Source organism: Lycium barbarum, chromosome 1 (assembly GCF_019175385.1).
Source record: "Lycium barbarum isolate Lr01 chromosome 1, ASM1917538v2, whole genome shotgun sequence".
Lineage (NCBI taxonomy): Eukaryota > Viridiplantae > Streptophyta > Magnoliopsida > Solanales > Solanaceae > Lycium > Lycium barbarum.
The window spans coordinates 922,864-937,288 of record NC_083337.1 but is presented as its reverse complement, the minus strand read 5'-3'; the positions used below and the strand labels follow the sequence as shown (position 1 = coordinate 937,288).

Below are 14,425 nucleotides of genomic sequence, written 5' to 3'. Positions count from 1 at the left end.
GGAAAAAAGAAAGAAATAAAAGCAATTCAATTGAGGCCTAAGAGATGACAAAATTACCTCAGTCTCTCCCAATCGCCAGTTATGGTGGCGGCGGAGGAGGTGGCGGAATAGGCGGTGGCGCGTCGTCTTCTGGTGGCGGAGCTCCGGCGAATAAAGATCGCAAAATGCAATTGGCTGAACAACTTGTGCTTGATCTTAGGAACCCTGATCGCCGTGAAGACGCTCTTTTAAAACTTTCTAAGGTTAATTTTCCTCTCACTTCAAAGTTTTACTTTCATGTCTCGTTTTACTGTTTTATCTAGTATCGATTAGAGTAAAATTCTATGTAATTAAGAGTTTAGCGTTGATCTTCGTGAAAACGCTCTTCTAGAACTTTCTAAGGTTAATTTTCTTCCCACTTCAAAAATTTACTTTCCTATTCTTTAATTCGTTGTAATTAAGAGTTTATTCCGAATTACGGTAAAATTCTATGTAGTTAAGAGTTTAGGCGTTAGCTTGTGCTTGATCTCAGTAACCCTGATTTTCGTGAAAACGCTCTTCTAGAACTTTCTAAGGTTAATTCATCTTCTCACTTCAAAGTTTTACTTTCATGTTTTGTTTTACTGTTTTATCTCGTACCGTGTGATTCTATCGATTACAGTAAAATTTTATGTAATTAAGAGTTTAACCTTGATCTTTGTGAAAACACTCTTCTAGAACTTTTCGAGGTTAATTCTTCTCACTTCATAGGTTTATTTTTTCATGTTTCGTTTTACTGTTTTAGATCTCGTATCGATTAGGGTAAAATTCTATGTAATTAAGCTCTAATCTTCGTGAAAACGTTCTTCTAGAACTTTCTAAAGGTTAATTCTTTCTCACTTTAGAGTTTTACTTTCATGTTTTGTTTTACTATTTTATCTCGTATCGAGTGATTCTATCGATCATGGAAAAATTATATGTAATTAAGATTTTAGCTTTGATCTTCGTGAAAGATATGCTTCCATCATTATGACTAAATCATTTTTTTCATATATGATTAAGCGTATTCAACTTTCAACAATATTTATATTCTATATATAAAGAATATGCAGATTAGAAAGAAATTTAAAAGATCTCATTTTGCGTTTTGATAACCTAATCCAGATTAACTGAATATAATACTAAAAAAAGTGTCATTTTAGGTTTTATCCTAAAGCATCTGAATACCAAGTCAATCTTTAAAAAAAAAAAAAAAAAAAAAAGACAATTATTTAGCACAGTGAAATTTTCCATCCCTGCCTTCAATTACATCAAAAATCGAATTGTAAGTTTTATTATGGCAATCCTTCATTGATTGTCCACGAGTTTCATTATCAAAAAGTTTAGTTTCTTCTAGATTAAAGATTAAGTCTAATCTCGATTAGTAAAAAATAACACAAAAAATACCATTTTAAGTTTTATCCCAAATAAATTATTCGCCAAATCACACTCGAATTTTTTTTATCGCTACGATAAAATAGTTATATATGGCATGAGAAAACACAAAATGACTATATATAATTAATGTATGTAATTTTAACTTTTAATATTGTTTATATTACACATAGAAAAGTATGTATATACATTTTACATTTCGATATCTAACCTAGATTAATAGAATGTAATACAAAAAAAAATGTCAGTTTAGCAGGTTTCGTGCATAGCGATAGCTTAGAGCACTCGGTTGAAAAAATTGAATGCATAGATAGTTTCGGGAAAAAACAATCACTTAGCACTGTCTCAGGAAATCTTCCTTCTTTGCCTTCAGTTACATCAGAAAAAGACTTGTAAATTTTATTATGATCACCTTTATTAATTATCATAGGTTCCATTATCAAACATTTTAATTTCTTAAAAATATATTGAAGATCAAATCTAATCTCGATTAATATAAACAGTACAAGAACTATCATTTTAATTAAGTTTTATCCCAAACAAATTGAATACCAGGCCTCATTTGTTTTCATTAAGATTAAGACGTCTGAATCTGAATGCACATCTGAATGATTAAGATATTGTCTCTAGATCTGAACACTGAATGATTAAGACTGTTTGTTTTTCAACATCTGAATGTGCAGAACATATTTATTTAAACATAATAAATATACAATTCAAATAAAAAGTAACTAAATAAAAATTTAATAAAATAAAAATATTATTTGACAAAAAATGAAACATTTATGTTCGCTAGTGATGATGGAGATGCTTTGTAGTGGTGGTGGGTGGGGTAAGTGTGTGGTGGTGGGTTAGGTGGGGGTAGGGGCGGTGGTTGGTGGTGGTTGGTTGGGGGTAAGGTAGGTGGGTGGTGGGGGGGGGGGGTTAGGATGGTGTTGGTGTTGAGTGGGGGGGGGGGGAGACGGGTGGTGGTGGTGGTGTGTTAGTGTGTTGGTGAGGAGGGTGGGTAAGATAGGTGGGTGGTGATTGTGGGTGGGTTGTTGGGGTGGGGGTGGGTAGGTGGGGTTGGGGTGGTGTTGCTAGTGAGTAGAGGTGTTGGGGTGGAGCCGGTGGTAAAAATTATTCATAAAAAAAGTACCTCCTAATGATATTCAGACTTTGTTCAAGATCTTAATGATTAAGACCTATTCAGACCAAATAAGTCTTTAAATCTTAATGTAAACAAATGCACTAATGGTATAAGGTTTGAACCATTCAGATTCAGACCTCCATTAAGTGCAAACAAATGAGGCCTCAATCTTGATAAAAACTTATTGCCATTATGAAATGCTTATAGGTGGTGTGAGAAACACGAATATATATATATATATATATATATATATTAAGATCAATAATAAAATATCCAGTGTAATTTCATACGTAGAATTTAGGGAGAATGAGATGTACACAGATTTTATGATTATCTTTGTGGGGTAAAAAAACTGTTTAGGATAAATTCTTGACTCAAAAGAAGTGTCATCAAACCAGAATACACAAAAAAATAAACAATAATAAAATAAATATATTTTTGGATCATAAATACAAATACTGTTAACAAAATTTCTTTTTTTGCCACATAAGAATCAAAATGGCATGAGCAATTTATCAAACTTCACGTGAATGTCACATTTTTCATCATCGATGGTTCCACAATTTTAAATCAAACGGTGGAGTTCCGTCTTTGTTCAGAGTTGGAAAATAATATAAAAGGAAAAAACACTACACAGGTAGGGGTATTATTTTTATTACATATATATTTTAAGATTAATAACAACATACTTAATATAATTTTATAGATAAATTTTTTGGAAAGCAGATAACATATACACAAACTTTATCGTTATCAGATAGACTCTCGACTCAATAAGAAGTATAATCAAAGCACAATAGATAGGAAAATAACAAAAACAAAATAAATATATATTTTAAGATAATAATAAATATAAATACGGTTAACAAAAATTCTGATTTCGCGACGTAGGTTACAAATGAAATAAACAAATTATCAAATTTCACGTGAATGTCACGTTTTTCTCATCATTGATGATGCCACGGTTTTAAATCAAACGGTGGAATTTCGTCTTTGTTCAGTTCCAAAAATAATATAAAAGGAGAAAAACAGTACGGAAAACGAAAGGTTAAAAAAAAAAAAAAAAAGAGATAAAAGAAATTCAATTGATGGCAAATTTACCTCAGTCTCTTTCAATCGGCGGTTACGGCGGCGGCGGCGGCGGCGGCGGCGGCGCGTCGAGTTCAGGTGGCGGAGGTCCGGCTAATAATAAGGATAGAAAAATGCAATCGGCTGAACAGCTTGTGCTTGATCTTAGTAATCCTGATCTTCGTGAAAATGCTCTTCTAGAACTTTCTAAGGTTAATTTTTCTTTTCACTTTAGAGTTTTTTACTTTCATGTTTCTTTTTACTGTCCTCTGGGTAACGTCTGCGTACACTCTAAATTACATTGATATATATAAGGTAGATTTTCTGTACTTACGTACATATATTAACTTTTAAATACCCTGTCCTCTGGTAAGTTCTGCGTACACTCTAAATTACAGCCTATATATGGTAGATTTTCTGTGTTTATGTACGTATATTAACTTTTGAATACTCTGAACAAATGCAAAAGGTTAGCTCAAGTGGTTCACAGTGTTCATAATTATTTCTAGCGTATTAGGTTCGATTCACAATATTATTTTTTATATTTAGCTTTTTTTTTTTTTTTCGAATATCTGAATGAAAATTCTAAATCCGCCACTGCCCGCCACAGACACCACTTTTGTGGGATTACACTGGGTATGTTGTTGTTGTTGTTGTTTAGTTTTACTGTCGTATCGTTTTATTTTTTCTATGGATTCCTCGGGTAAAATTCTAGTATGTAATTAAGAGTTTAACCCTGATTTTTGTGAAAAGGCTCTTCTAGAACTTTCTAGGGTTAATTCTTTTAACTTTAGAGGTTTACTTTTCATGTTTTAGTTTTACTGTTTTATCTCATATCGTGTTGTTCTATCGACTCCTTGTCGTGATGAGTTTGTATAATTCAATTATGGATTACGGTGAAGTTCTATGTAATTAAGAGTTTAGGCGTGAGGGTTTCTTCTACGTCTTAGGGCTAAAATTTGAGAATTGTCGAAGAATGGAGATATTAGGGGCCGTTTGGCTGGGGTGGCTCGACCATAAGGCCAATAAAGCAATCATTTTTTCCTTGAAGATGTATTTCATATATAAACTGTTGCCTCAACCGAAAGAAGTTTTTCAGGATTAAAATTGATAAAATCTTATCCAAAATCAACAATGTCTCAAGAGAGATTGAATGGATTAGCTATATAATCAATTGAAAAGGAATTGTTAGACCAGAGCGATTATAAAACAGTAATTAATGACTTCGTATCTCAAAAAGCTAGAAAAGTAGACTTTAAATAAAAATATATATGACTATCTTTCCTTTTAAAAAAGTTAACTGGGGTCTCTTTTTGAAGTTTGGCTTTAGGCACCCAATATTATTGAGACAGCCCTGCCGATTGGCCATGAAAATTGTGAAATTTGAAAAAAGCAGTTTTTGTTTTCAAAGTGAAAAATAGTATCTGGAAATCGAAGTTGTGTTAGGCTATGAATACAAATTGGTTTTTTTTTTGTTCGAATTTCCGTGAGTGATTTGGAGTTAAAAAAGTAAAAACAACTTTTTGGTGTTTTTCAAATTCCGCAAAATTCCGGAAGTCAACTTGACCAAACATGATTTCCGGAGTTCAACTCCGGTAAAAAGTAAAAAAATATTCTGGCCAAATGGCCTCTAAGAATTTAGGTGTTAGGGTTTCTTCTATGTCTTAGGGCTAAAGTTTGAGAATAGTAGGAGCAGGAAGATGTAGGCTTTTGATGAGTGTAGATGGCTGTTTCCGGAAATTGGGATGGAAAAGGATGCTGACGACTTCCGAATGTATCTATTAGATGCTTGTTGAGAATAGTAGGAGCAAAAAGATGTAGATTTGATGAGTATAGATGCTTGTTGCTGAAAATTGGGATGGAGAATGATGCTGACGACTGCTGAATGTACCTATTAGATGCTTTTAGAGAATAGTAGGAGTAAAAAGATGTAGATTTTGATGAGTATAGATGCCTGTTACCGGAAATTGGGATGGAAAATGATGCTGATGACTGCCGAATGTATCTATTAGATGCTTGTTGAGAACAGTAGGAGCAAAAAGATGTAGGCTTTGATGAGTATAGATTCTTGTTGCCTCATACAGTGCAACTGCAGAACATGGGAATTGGTATTTAAGTAGTAGGCTTTCAGAAATTTGGGATGGGAAATGATGTGACTGCCAAATGTACCCATTATAGTTCCTATTAATAATAGTAGCTGAAGGAGGATATTAAGTTTTGGTAACTAGTAGACGCTTGTCGCTTCAGAGAATCGAATTCTAAAATGAGCCGTTGGTCCTTTGGATTCTGGAAATTCGGGATAGGAACTGATGTCAACAACTGCCAAATGCACCTATTAGATGCTTGTTGAGAATATTAAGAGCGAAAATAGCAGGTTTTGATAACTTTTAGATACTTGGTTGAATTGTGAAAAGTGAGCAAATTGGATTCTAATTTGTGATGGGAGATGACCCAGCGACTACCAAATTCACTTTAAGGCGTTTTGTTGCGCGAGCTGATAGGTTATTGCTCTAAATTATATGTTTCTTTCACTTCTGTAATAGTGTCTATATGGCTGCTAGCTTCAGTAGCTCAATTTGACAGTTGTCAGGCTACCAAAATTGGGGTTCATGAGTGTTCTTGGATTTTGCAATTGGTTGATTTCACGATTTGTTTGTTAGTAGGGGTTAACAGCTAAACTATCCTACTTTGTGTATAGCTGCTTTCGATTTGGACAATACTCATTGCGCACTTTCTCTAAATGTAGTTACTGTTTTGGTAGTTAAAGATTCCACATCATTTGAGCGGTTATTAGGACTGTTATAGCAATTTCAACAACAATTGTCTAACCTGTTTAAGTTGGTGAATGTCAAGTCAAGTGGAGGGAGCTCACTCGTTCATCATGAATGATAACCATTCAGATTTGAATGATGGATCCGATGGAAGAGTCGTCCTTGCACTTCAGCTTCGGGAATATCCTGGCTTAGTCTCTTTCTCCCAGTTAGATCGAGCTTTATGGCTTGCGCTACTTCCTTTTTTTGGAAAGAAAGAACCAACAGAGATCCCATATCTCTTTGCTTTGTTATTCTGAAAAAAGAGGAGATTGCTCACTCAAAATCACTTTTTAGTTACTGCATTGAGAAGCATTTAATAGTTTCCAGTCCTGCAAAAGAAAAGATATCAGTCACTTCTATGTAAAACCTTCTTGAACAGTAATGGTGCTAGGAATAAGGATCTAATTAATTTTCTCCTTATACTTTTCTTAGATAATTAATTATTCTTTCTAAGTATAGTACTTCCTCCGTTTCAATTTGTTTGTTTTACTTTCCTTTTTAGTTTGTTTCAAAAAGAATGCCTCTTTCCTAATCCGGCAACTCTTGAATTCCAACATCCCACATAGCATATTTAAGGCCACAAGATTAAAGGGCATTTTTGTAAATTATATATATATATATATATATATATATATATATTTAGTTTAAGACTACAAGTTTCAAAAGTCTTCTTTACTTTCTTAAACTTCGTGCCCATTCAAACTAGGACAAACAAACACTTCTAGTGAAATAGTGACACACATGTGCTTACAAAGACAAAATTCTTTCTACCTTTGCTACTGCTATGTGTTGATGAATCCTAGCAAACATCATTAGTTCCTGGTTTTCAACTCCAGTCGTCTTCCTCAGGCTGCATAACTGATTTAATGGATCAGCAGTGGTATTCTACTTCATAAAACCGGACTAATGGGACTTTTTAATTTCGTACTCTCCCTCAGGCTGCATAATTATAATTTCTTCTTTTGGAGCAATGGTTGAACAGTTGGTAACTGCCCCAATACTCCTATTTTGCTGCTCACCCCTCTTCAGCATTGTGCTCACATTTGTGTTTATATGGCACCAATATTTTGGCATTTTGGATAGTATTAAGATTTACCTAAAAAGACTTATTGCCTTTGTTTTCCTTTTCCAGAAGAGGGAACTTTTCCAGGATTTGGCCCCCTTGTTGTGGAACTCATTTGGTACTATCGCTGCACTCCTACAGGTATTCTGAGAAATGTTTCATTATAATTCTAGAGTTTATCTCATCTCTCAGATGCACATGAATGCTAAAGTATCACTCCACACTGTAATTCCAGCATTTCTTTTGTCTGCTTGTACACACTTCAGTAATTACAGATGCTTCATACTGCACCATAAAAGCGAGGAATCAAAGGAAGCACCTGAATGACCTTTTACAGCAAAGCTGTCAAGGAAACATCTTAATGACCTTTCGATTGGGGTTATTGAGGAATTCAAATGGTTAAAATTGAAAATGTCTCATAGAGTCCGGGGTGTTTTTTTGTTAAAAAAACATCTTGTGGTCTTAGGATGATAAAAGAGGTTTGTGAAATGTTTGGCTGGGGAGGGAGTGGGAGCTATTACCACATTGGCCCAAGGGGTGCGTCCCTTGTTGTAATTTGTACTCAGCTCATAGCAAGGTTATTTTTCCGAAAATGGAAACTAGACAATGTATGCCATTTTCATTGTGCATGTCGGATTGCTTTATCATTGGCTGGAACAAAAATGGAAGAGAATGCCGTGGGGTAAAAATTGGAAATAAATATACAGGGAAAGTATCAAAATAGAATCACAATGTGCTTTTCCTTATTTGTTGGGTGTAGATGGAACAGACGGAGCCAAAAACCCACTTCGAGGAGACATCACCCCCCCCCCCCCCGCCAAAAAAAAAAAAAAAACTAGCACCACTAGGAGGAGAAACTGTTCTGTCATCTAAATCTACTCTCCATTTTACTGTTTTTGTACCTTGGCCCAATTTAGATGGTAAACCGAAGTTACTATATGTAAGTGGTTGTATGCTTTATAAGGACCAGTATTATTGGTTCAGTTAAAATAACTCTTTCTACCATGATGGGATTCTGGACTTTTATTCTCTCAACCATTTCATTCGTATTTCTTGAACTTCTATTGTAGACATTTTCTGTCCAACTATACAACAACAACAACAACAGCCCAGTGAAATCCCACATCTTGGGGTCTGGGGAGGGTATAATGTACGCAGACCTTACTCCTACCAAGGTAGGATGACTGTTTCCGAGAGACCCTCGGCTCAATAGAAGCATAAAAAGGGGGTCAGATAAGGTTAAAAGATTTAAAACGATATTGCAATGAAATAATGCAAGCGACACAGTAAAACAGGATAATCAAGGAATTCAAAGCGATATGGAAATGCAAATCACGAAAGCGGCACAGATAAAATAGAGTAATCAAAGTACAGAAAGTAGCAAATAATAACATAAATCAAAGCACAAGAAATTATAATGCGCTAATGCGCCTACTAATAAGGAAAGATAACGAGACTTATATACTAGCCTTCTACCCTAATGTGGGTCCTCCACACCTTCCTATCTAAGGTCATGTCCTCGGTAAGCTGTAACTGCGTCATGTCCTGTCTAATCACCTCTCCCCAATATTTCTTTGGCCTACCCCTACCTCTTCTGAATCACCTGTCCAACTATATGATTCTTATTTCTTAAACTTATAGTTTGAAAGTTACTAGCTGTTTCTATAATTCAGTAAACGTTAATTTGCATGTTTGCAGGAGATAGTTTCCATCTACCCTGTTTTGTCGCCGCCAAACCTGACTCCTGCCCAATCCAATAGGGTTTGTAATGCACTAGCACTTCTTCAGGTATATAATTTTTTCCTTGTGGATGTTTTTCGTGGTGATTCTTGATACTGTTTCTGTTAATTCATTCTTTGTGGTGATCTTTAAAGTAATGAATTATTGTCATTATGTGTTTTCTTTATAATGATTAAATGTTCAGCAGTAGGTGTAGAAAATCGGATATGTTTGGGGTTGTGTTATATGTATCAAGAGAGGTGGTGGGGGAATGCAACAGACTGGAAGGTGCTCAATTTTTTATTTATTTTTCCTTGTAAAAAGATACCTGTTAGTAGTGAAGTACTTTTAGGTTTTATTTCTTTCTTGGAGCATGGCAAGTGTCACTTCCAAATATATATTGTTATCATAGTATAAGTGTTTTTAAGGTGATTTTGACAGCGGAAAATCTTAGAAAGCGGAAGGTTGTCTCCGTCAGTTGGTGTTACATGTGTAAGGAGGCGGGCGAGGATGTGGATCATCTTCTTCTACATTGTGGGCTGACTATGAGGTTAATGGTGGGCTATGTTTAGGTGATTTGGCACTCCATGGGCAATGCCAAAAACTGTGAAAGAGTTGATGCTCAGCTGGAAGAGCGGGAGGAGAAGAAGACGAAGGGCTTGGAACGTGGTTCCACTTGTGTTAATGTGGGTTGTTTGGAGAGAGAAATAGGAGGGATTTCGAAGGATAGAGTCGAGCTTCTCTCAATTGGGGAGTAGTCTCCGTTCCCTTATTCTCTTTTGGTGTACACAGAAAGTTCTTTGTTGTATAGACGATTGGGTGGAGTTTGTAGAGTCATATTTTGTAGATTCTTACCTTTGGTATACTCCTGGTATACGGCTGTTTATGGCCATGTTTGTGAATGAATACATTTACTTGATCAAAAAAAGGTGGTGTAATTGTATTCCCACTATGCTTCTGTTATTTAGGTTTTGTGGTGGTCAGGGTCAAATTTTTTATCCTTCCTATTGAAATAGTTTCTCATTGCTTTCTTTTTTGCAGTGCGTAGCCTCTCATCCTGACACCAGAATGTTGTTCCTCAATGGTAAAGATTCTCTTCCTCTTATTCTCTTCTGACTGTACTTTTAGGTGGAATGTTGTTAGAAAGCTAGAAAATTGTTGTCTATCTTGATTGCAGTTGCTTGTGGATGCAAATTGTTTTCCATAACAAATGACACGGACACAAATCTCTAACTCCCCTCATAGTTACATCTCTTACACCACCAATTCACTTGCTTAGTGTTTTAACTTGATAAAACTCTTATTTACTTAGGATGATTTGTCTTAGTGTCCTATATTTTTGGTGTAAACAGAACTTATTGGGGGATATAGGGGATTTGATAGATTTTATAGGCAAATTGTAATGATACAGCAGACTAGTTTTAGACTAGCTTTTGACAGCCTCACCATGGCTCTTTTTATGAGCTTGTAATTACCCCCTCAGCACTTCCAGGTGCTGCTTTTGGATATGAATACAAGATGTTACCTTTATCAAAAAAAAAAAACTCTTATTTACTTGTCAAAAGAAGTCCGCAGACATAAGTCAAAGAATAAAGTCCTAATGTTATCAAATTAATGTCACTTTGCATTCGTTTGATAAATGTTTTGAGGAGAATTGGAATTTGATTTACATATGATGACATTAACTCGGATTAATCTTATTCATTACTTGTTGTCATCAAAAAAATCTTATTTGTTACTTGTAGAAAAAAGAAAACTATACTTGGGTTTTCTTTTTCTCGGAATTCGCAACTGTGAAGTAATAAAGACCATCCTTCCTGGGCAGTCACTTGTGTCCATAAAGAGGAAGATTGCATGTTTCGGTCTTAGGTTCGTTTAATTGCTGGCCGGTGCAACATAAGCATGTAGCTTAGAAATTCTACCCCAGCCCCCATATTATTCATCCTTGTAAACTGCTTTTTAATCTTCAATAACTTATGCATCTGAAAAAAAGAACAAAAATAAATGGATGTTATAATCTTGATGCTTTCCCGTGACTTGGATGGACTTTGGTGTGATGAGTGTAATTGTGATCCATCATAGTTGTGATATTTGGTTTCCCTTGACTAAATCCTTCTGACAGTTTTCTACTTTGCAGCTCATATTCCTTTGTATTTGTACCCTTTTCTTAATACAACAAGCAAGTCAAGACCTTTTGAATATTTGAGGCTTACTAGCTTAGGTGTCATTGGTGCCCTCGTGAAGGTAATATGTCTATTGTATTTCATGCGTCTGTTTTTCTCTTTCATTGTTAGTAGGGGTAAGGTCTGCATACACACTACCCTCCCTAGGCCCCACTTGTGGGATCACTGGGTATGATTTTGTTGTTAGTATAAAGGTTTCATTCATGATCATATTATCTACTGGGAATGACCGACTATGAGAAGGAAACCATGATTAGTTATAATTTCAGTAGCTAAAGATGCTATTTATGGTATCCTTATCTACCTTAATTAATTATTCTACAGCTTAAAGTACTCTGTTTCTTTTGATTTTCTCTTCGCAGGTAGATGACACTGAAGTTATCAGTTTTCTTCTCTCTACAGAGATAATTCCCCTGTGCTTGCGCACGATGGAGATGGGGAGTGAACTATCAAAAACAGTTAGTGTTTCCTCAAAGCCCGTTTCCGACCACATCCTTCCTTTGACTTAACCAGGTTTTCATGCATTTAGTTTATTCATGCTGACAGGTTGCAACTTTCATTGTGCAAAAAATCCTTCTTGATGATGTGGGTCTGGATTACATCTGTACCACAGCGGAAAGGTTTTTTGCTGTAGCCCGAGTTTTAGGGAATATGGTCGGTGCACTTGCTGAACAGCCTTCATCAAGATTGCTGAAACACATAATTAGGTGCTATCTTCGTTTGTCGGATAATGTGAGGTTAGTTTTCTGTATATCACCATCCCGATTTTCCTTTCAGCTTGCTTATGTGATATATCACAGCCCTCTTCGATCTTTCTCATTTCTGTGAGGCTAAAGCCGATGTGCATGACTTATCGCAGGGCATGTGATGCACTGAGAAGTTGTCTTCCCGATATGCTTAGGGATACCACCTTCAGCAGTTGTCTTCGTGTATGTAATCCTTTGCAATATAAGTAGAGCTCCCTGCCCTCTTCTTCCCCCCTCCCGCTCGCGAGCTTCTCTGTTGGGGATCATGAAGCATTCCTTTTCTGGCATTAGACCCTTACTATTTTTTTCTGACCATGAGTGGTTTTTTCGCGTTGCGTTATCAGGAGGATCCAACGACGAGGAGGTGGCTGCAACAATTGATCCATAACGTTAATGGGAATCGGGTTGCTCTACAGGCAGGAGGATTTGATCATATGCTGGTGAACTGAATTCATACAACTAGGACTTCAATTAAGACTTCCTAGGATCTTTTGGTTGGAGTATTTAAGGTGCATACTTAGGAATGCTACTCAATAGGAGGTGGTTTTTGTTGGAGTATTTAAGGTGCATACTTAGGAATGCATTTCTCTGCTCATATTTATCTAGTATATTATGTGAATTATGAAGATTAATAATGTTATTAGGAGATTAATAGTATGTTATTGTACCCTTTAGCAAACTTTATTGACGCATTTACTGAGTCGACTTCCCCCGTTAATGAAGTCCTCCATGTTATCAGGGCTCAAATTTATATTAGTTAAGACGATTTTCTTATTTTAACATCACTATTCTTGCATAATAGAATTCAATTGGATCATTCTTGGCACAGAAGAATGAGGAAGCAAAGATAGAGTGTGCTCTAAAGCTCCAAACCTTGGGTTTAACCAAAAAAATTACTTTGTCATTATTAGTCACATTGTAATCTTTCGTATAATTAGTTCGTAAACCACATGGCAGTAAATAATAGTAATTATATTTGCGAAGTTGCACATGTAACTCCATTTTAGTTGTCCATAATGAGCCGTTACAATCCTTTTATTTCTTTATAAATAATAAATGTTAGATAGAGGAGAGCCCTTCTGGCATGTCGTCTAGTGATTAATAAAGTGGGATTGTTCAAATTTGTGTGAAGGCAAAAGGTACCAGGGTCGATATTTGATGTTGTTCTTTAGGGTGAAAGAAAGAAAATCGCGGAAAATCTTAGTGTAAATTTTGATGACCAAAGTTACCCAATACTTATACATGTAAAAGCTACTAATAGATTCCCATGAATCATAGGCCTTAATTTTGCCCCATACATCACTTCTAACTCTCGTTGGATCAGATTATTCGATTTCAATGCTTATTATTAATGGGAGAATAATTTTCCCATAATGAGAGTTAATTTGTGCTCAGTAGAATAGTGAATATGTTGTTGGCTTAAATACCGTTATTATTATAAAAAAGAAAGAAGGACGTGCAGAAAATTTAAGTCTTTATCAAATATAATCTACTACACCACGAAAAGGATGTGGTGCATTCAAGCACGAATCCCTTGAGCGCCTCGGCGGCAGATAGCAGCATGGGCAAAGCACTCTACTGTTGCGAGCAGCCAGTTCTTATTGCATTCAGCAAAATAGTTTTGCTCGCTCCTTTCCTTACAATCAAGTGGCTTTCCGCTCCTGAACTCTGCGGCGAGTTCAGCCACCACCTCCGGGTCTGAGCTCTGCTCGAGCGTAGTCAGTCAGCTTCGTGAGTTTGCTTAGCTTCTAGCCTTGCCAAGGGATAACCTTTCACTATCTAGACGCCCTCAAAGGAGGGGTCCCATGGACTTCTTCCCCGAAGGTCTGTCCCTGGGAGAAGTGGAAGGAGTTAGGAGGATGGAGCGCACTGTATCAGGTTGGTCCTTCCTTAATCAAATGTTTCAGTTTCGAGCTCTGGGTATGAAAAAAAAAAAATCTCGGTAGGAAACGTCCCCCTGGATGAACCCTAATCAGTGCGAATTCAGATTAATCGGACTCCAATGTGAATACCAAACACCCAAATGAAAAAAAAAAAAAAAAAAAAAGGTATAATCTACTACTACTACTAGTTTTCCTATGAAATACATAAAGCAAATATAACAGAATGTAATGCCTATATATTCTGGAACGTAGCAATTCGATTTTCAAATACAACTTGAAATTCCAAATACAACTTGAAATTGTATTCCGAAATATCAAAAACTTAAAAAACTTATTTTTTTTTAAAAAGTCACTTTTTTCACTTTTTTACGATTATATTTCACCAAAAACTATAATTTCAAAAATTATGGTCAAACACAACTCCAACTT

General features: G+C 35.8%; 1 protein-coding gene across 3 annotated transcripts; it reads left to right on the top strand.

The window, feature by feature from the left end:
• LOC132628116 (uncharacterized) lies at positions 1-12,835 on the top strand. 3 transcript variants are annotated; one of them, XR_009578032.1, is made up of 10 exons: positions 1-242; positions 7,535-7,606; positions 9,164-9,253; positions 10,226-10,268; positions 11,322-11,428; positions 11,730-11,825; positions 11,914-12,104; positions 12,227-12,296; positions 12,458-12,622; positions 12,678-12,835. XR_009578032.1 is itself a non-coding variant. In XM_060343848.1 (9 exons), exons 1-9 carry the CDS (start codon positions 45-47, stop codon positions 12,560-12,562), a joined length of 972 nt encoding a protein of 323 aa, XP_060199831.1. In that variant the 5' UTR covers positions 2-44; the 3' UTR covers positions 12,563-12,835. The 3 variants fall into 3 exon arrangements, 2 of the variants coding, with proteins under 2 accessions (XP_060199831.1, XP_060199843.1); XM_060343848.1 differs by having other exon boundaries at positions 2-242; positions 12,458-12,835; XM_060343860.1 differs by lacking the exon at positions 1-242 and adding an exon at positions 3,524-3,801 and having other exon boundaries at positions 12,458-12,835.
• Positions 12,836-14,425: the final 1,590 nt, after the last annotated feature.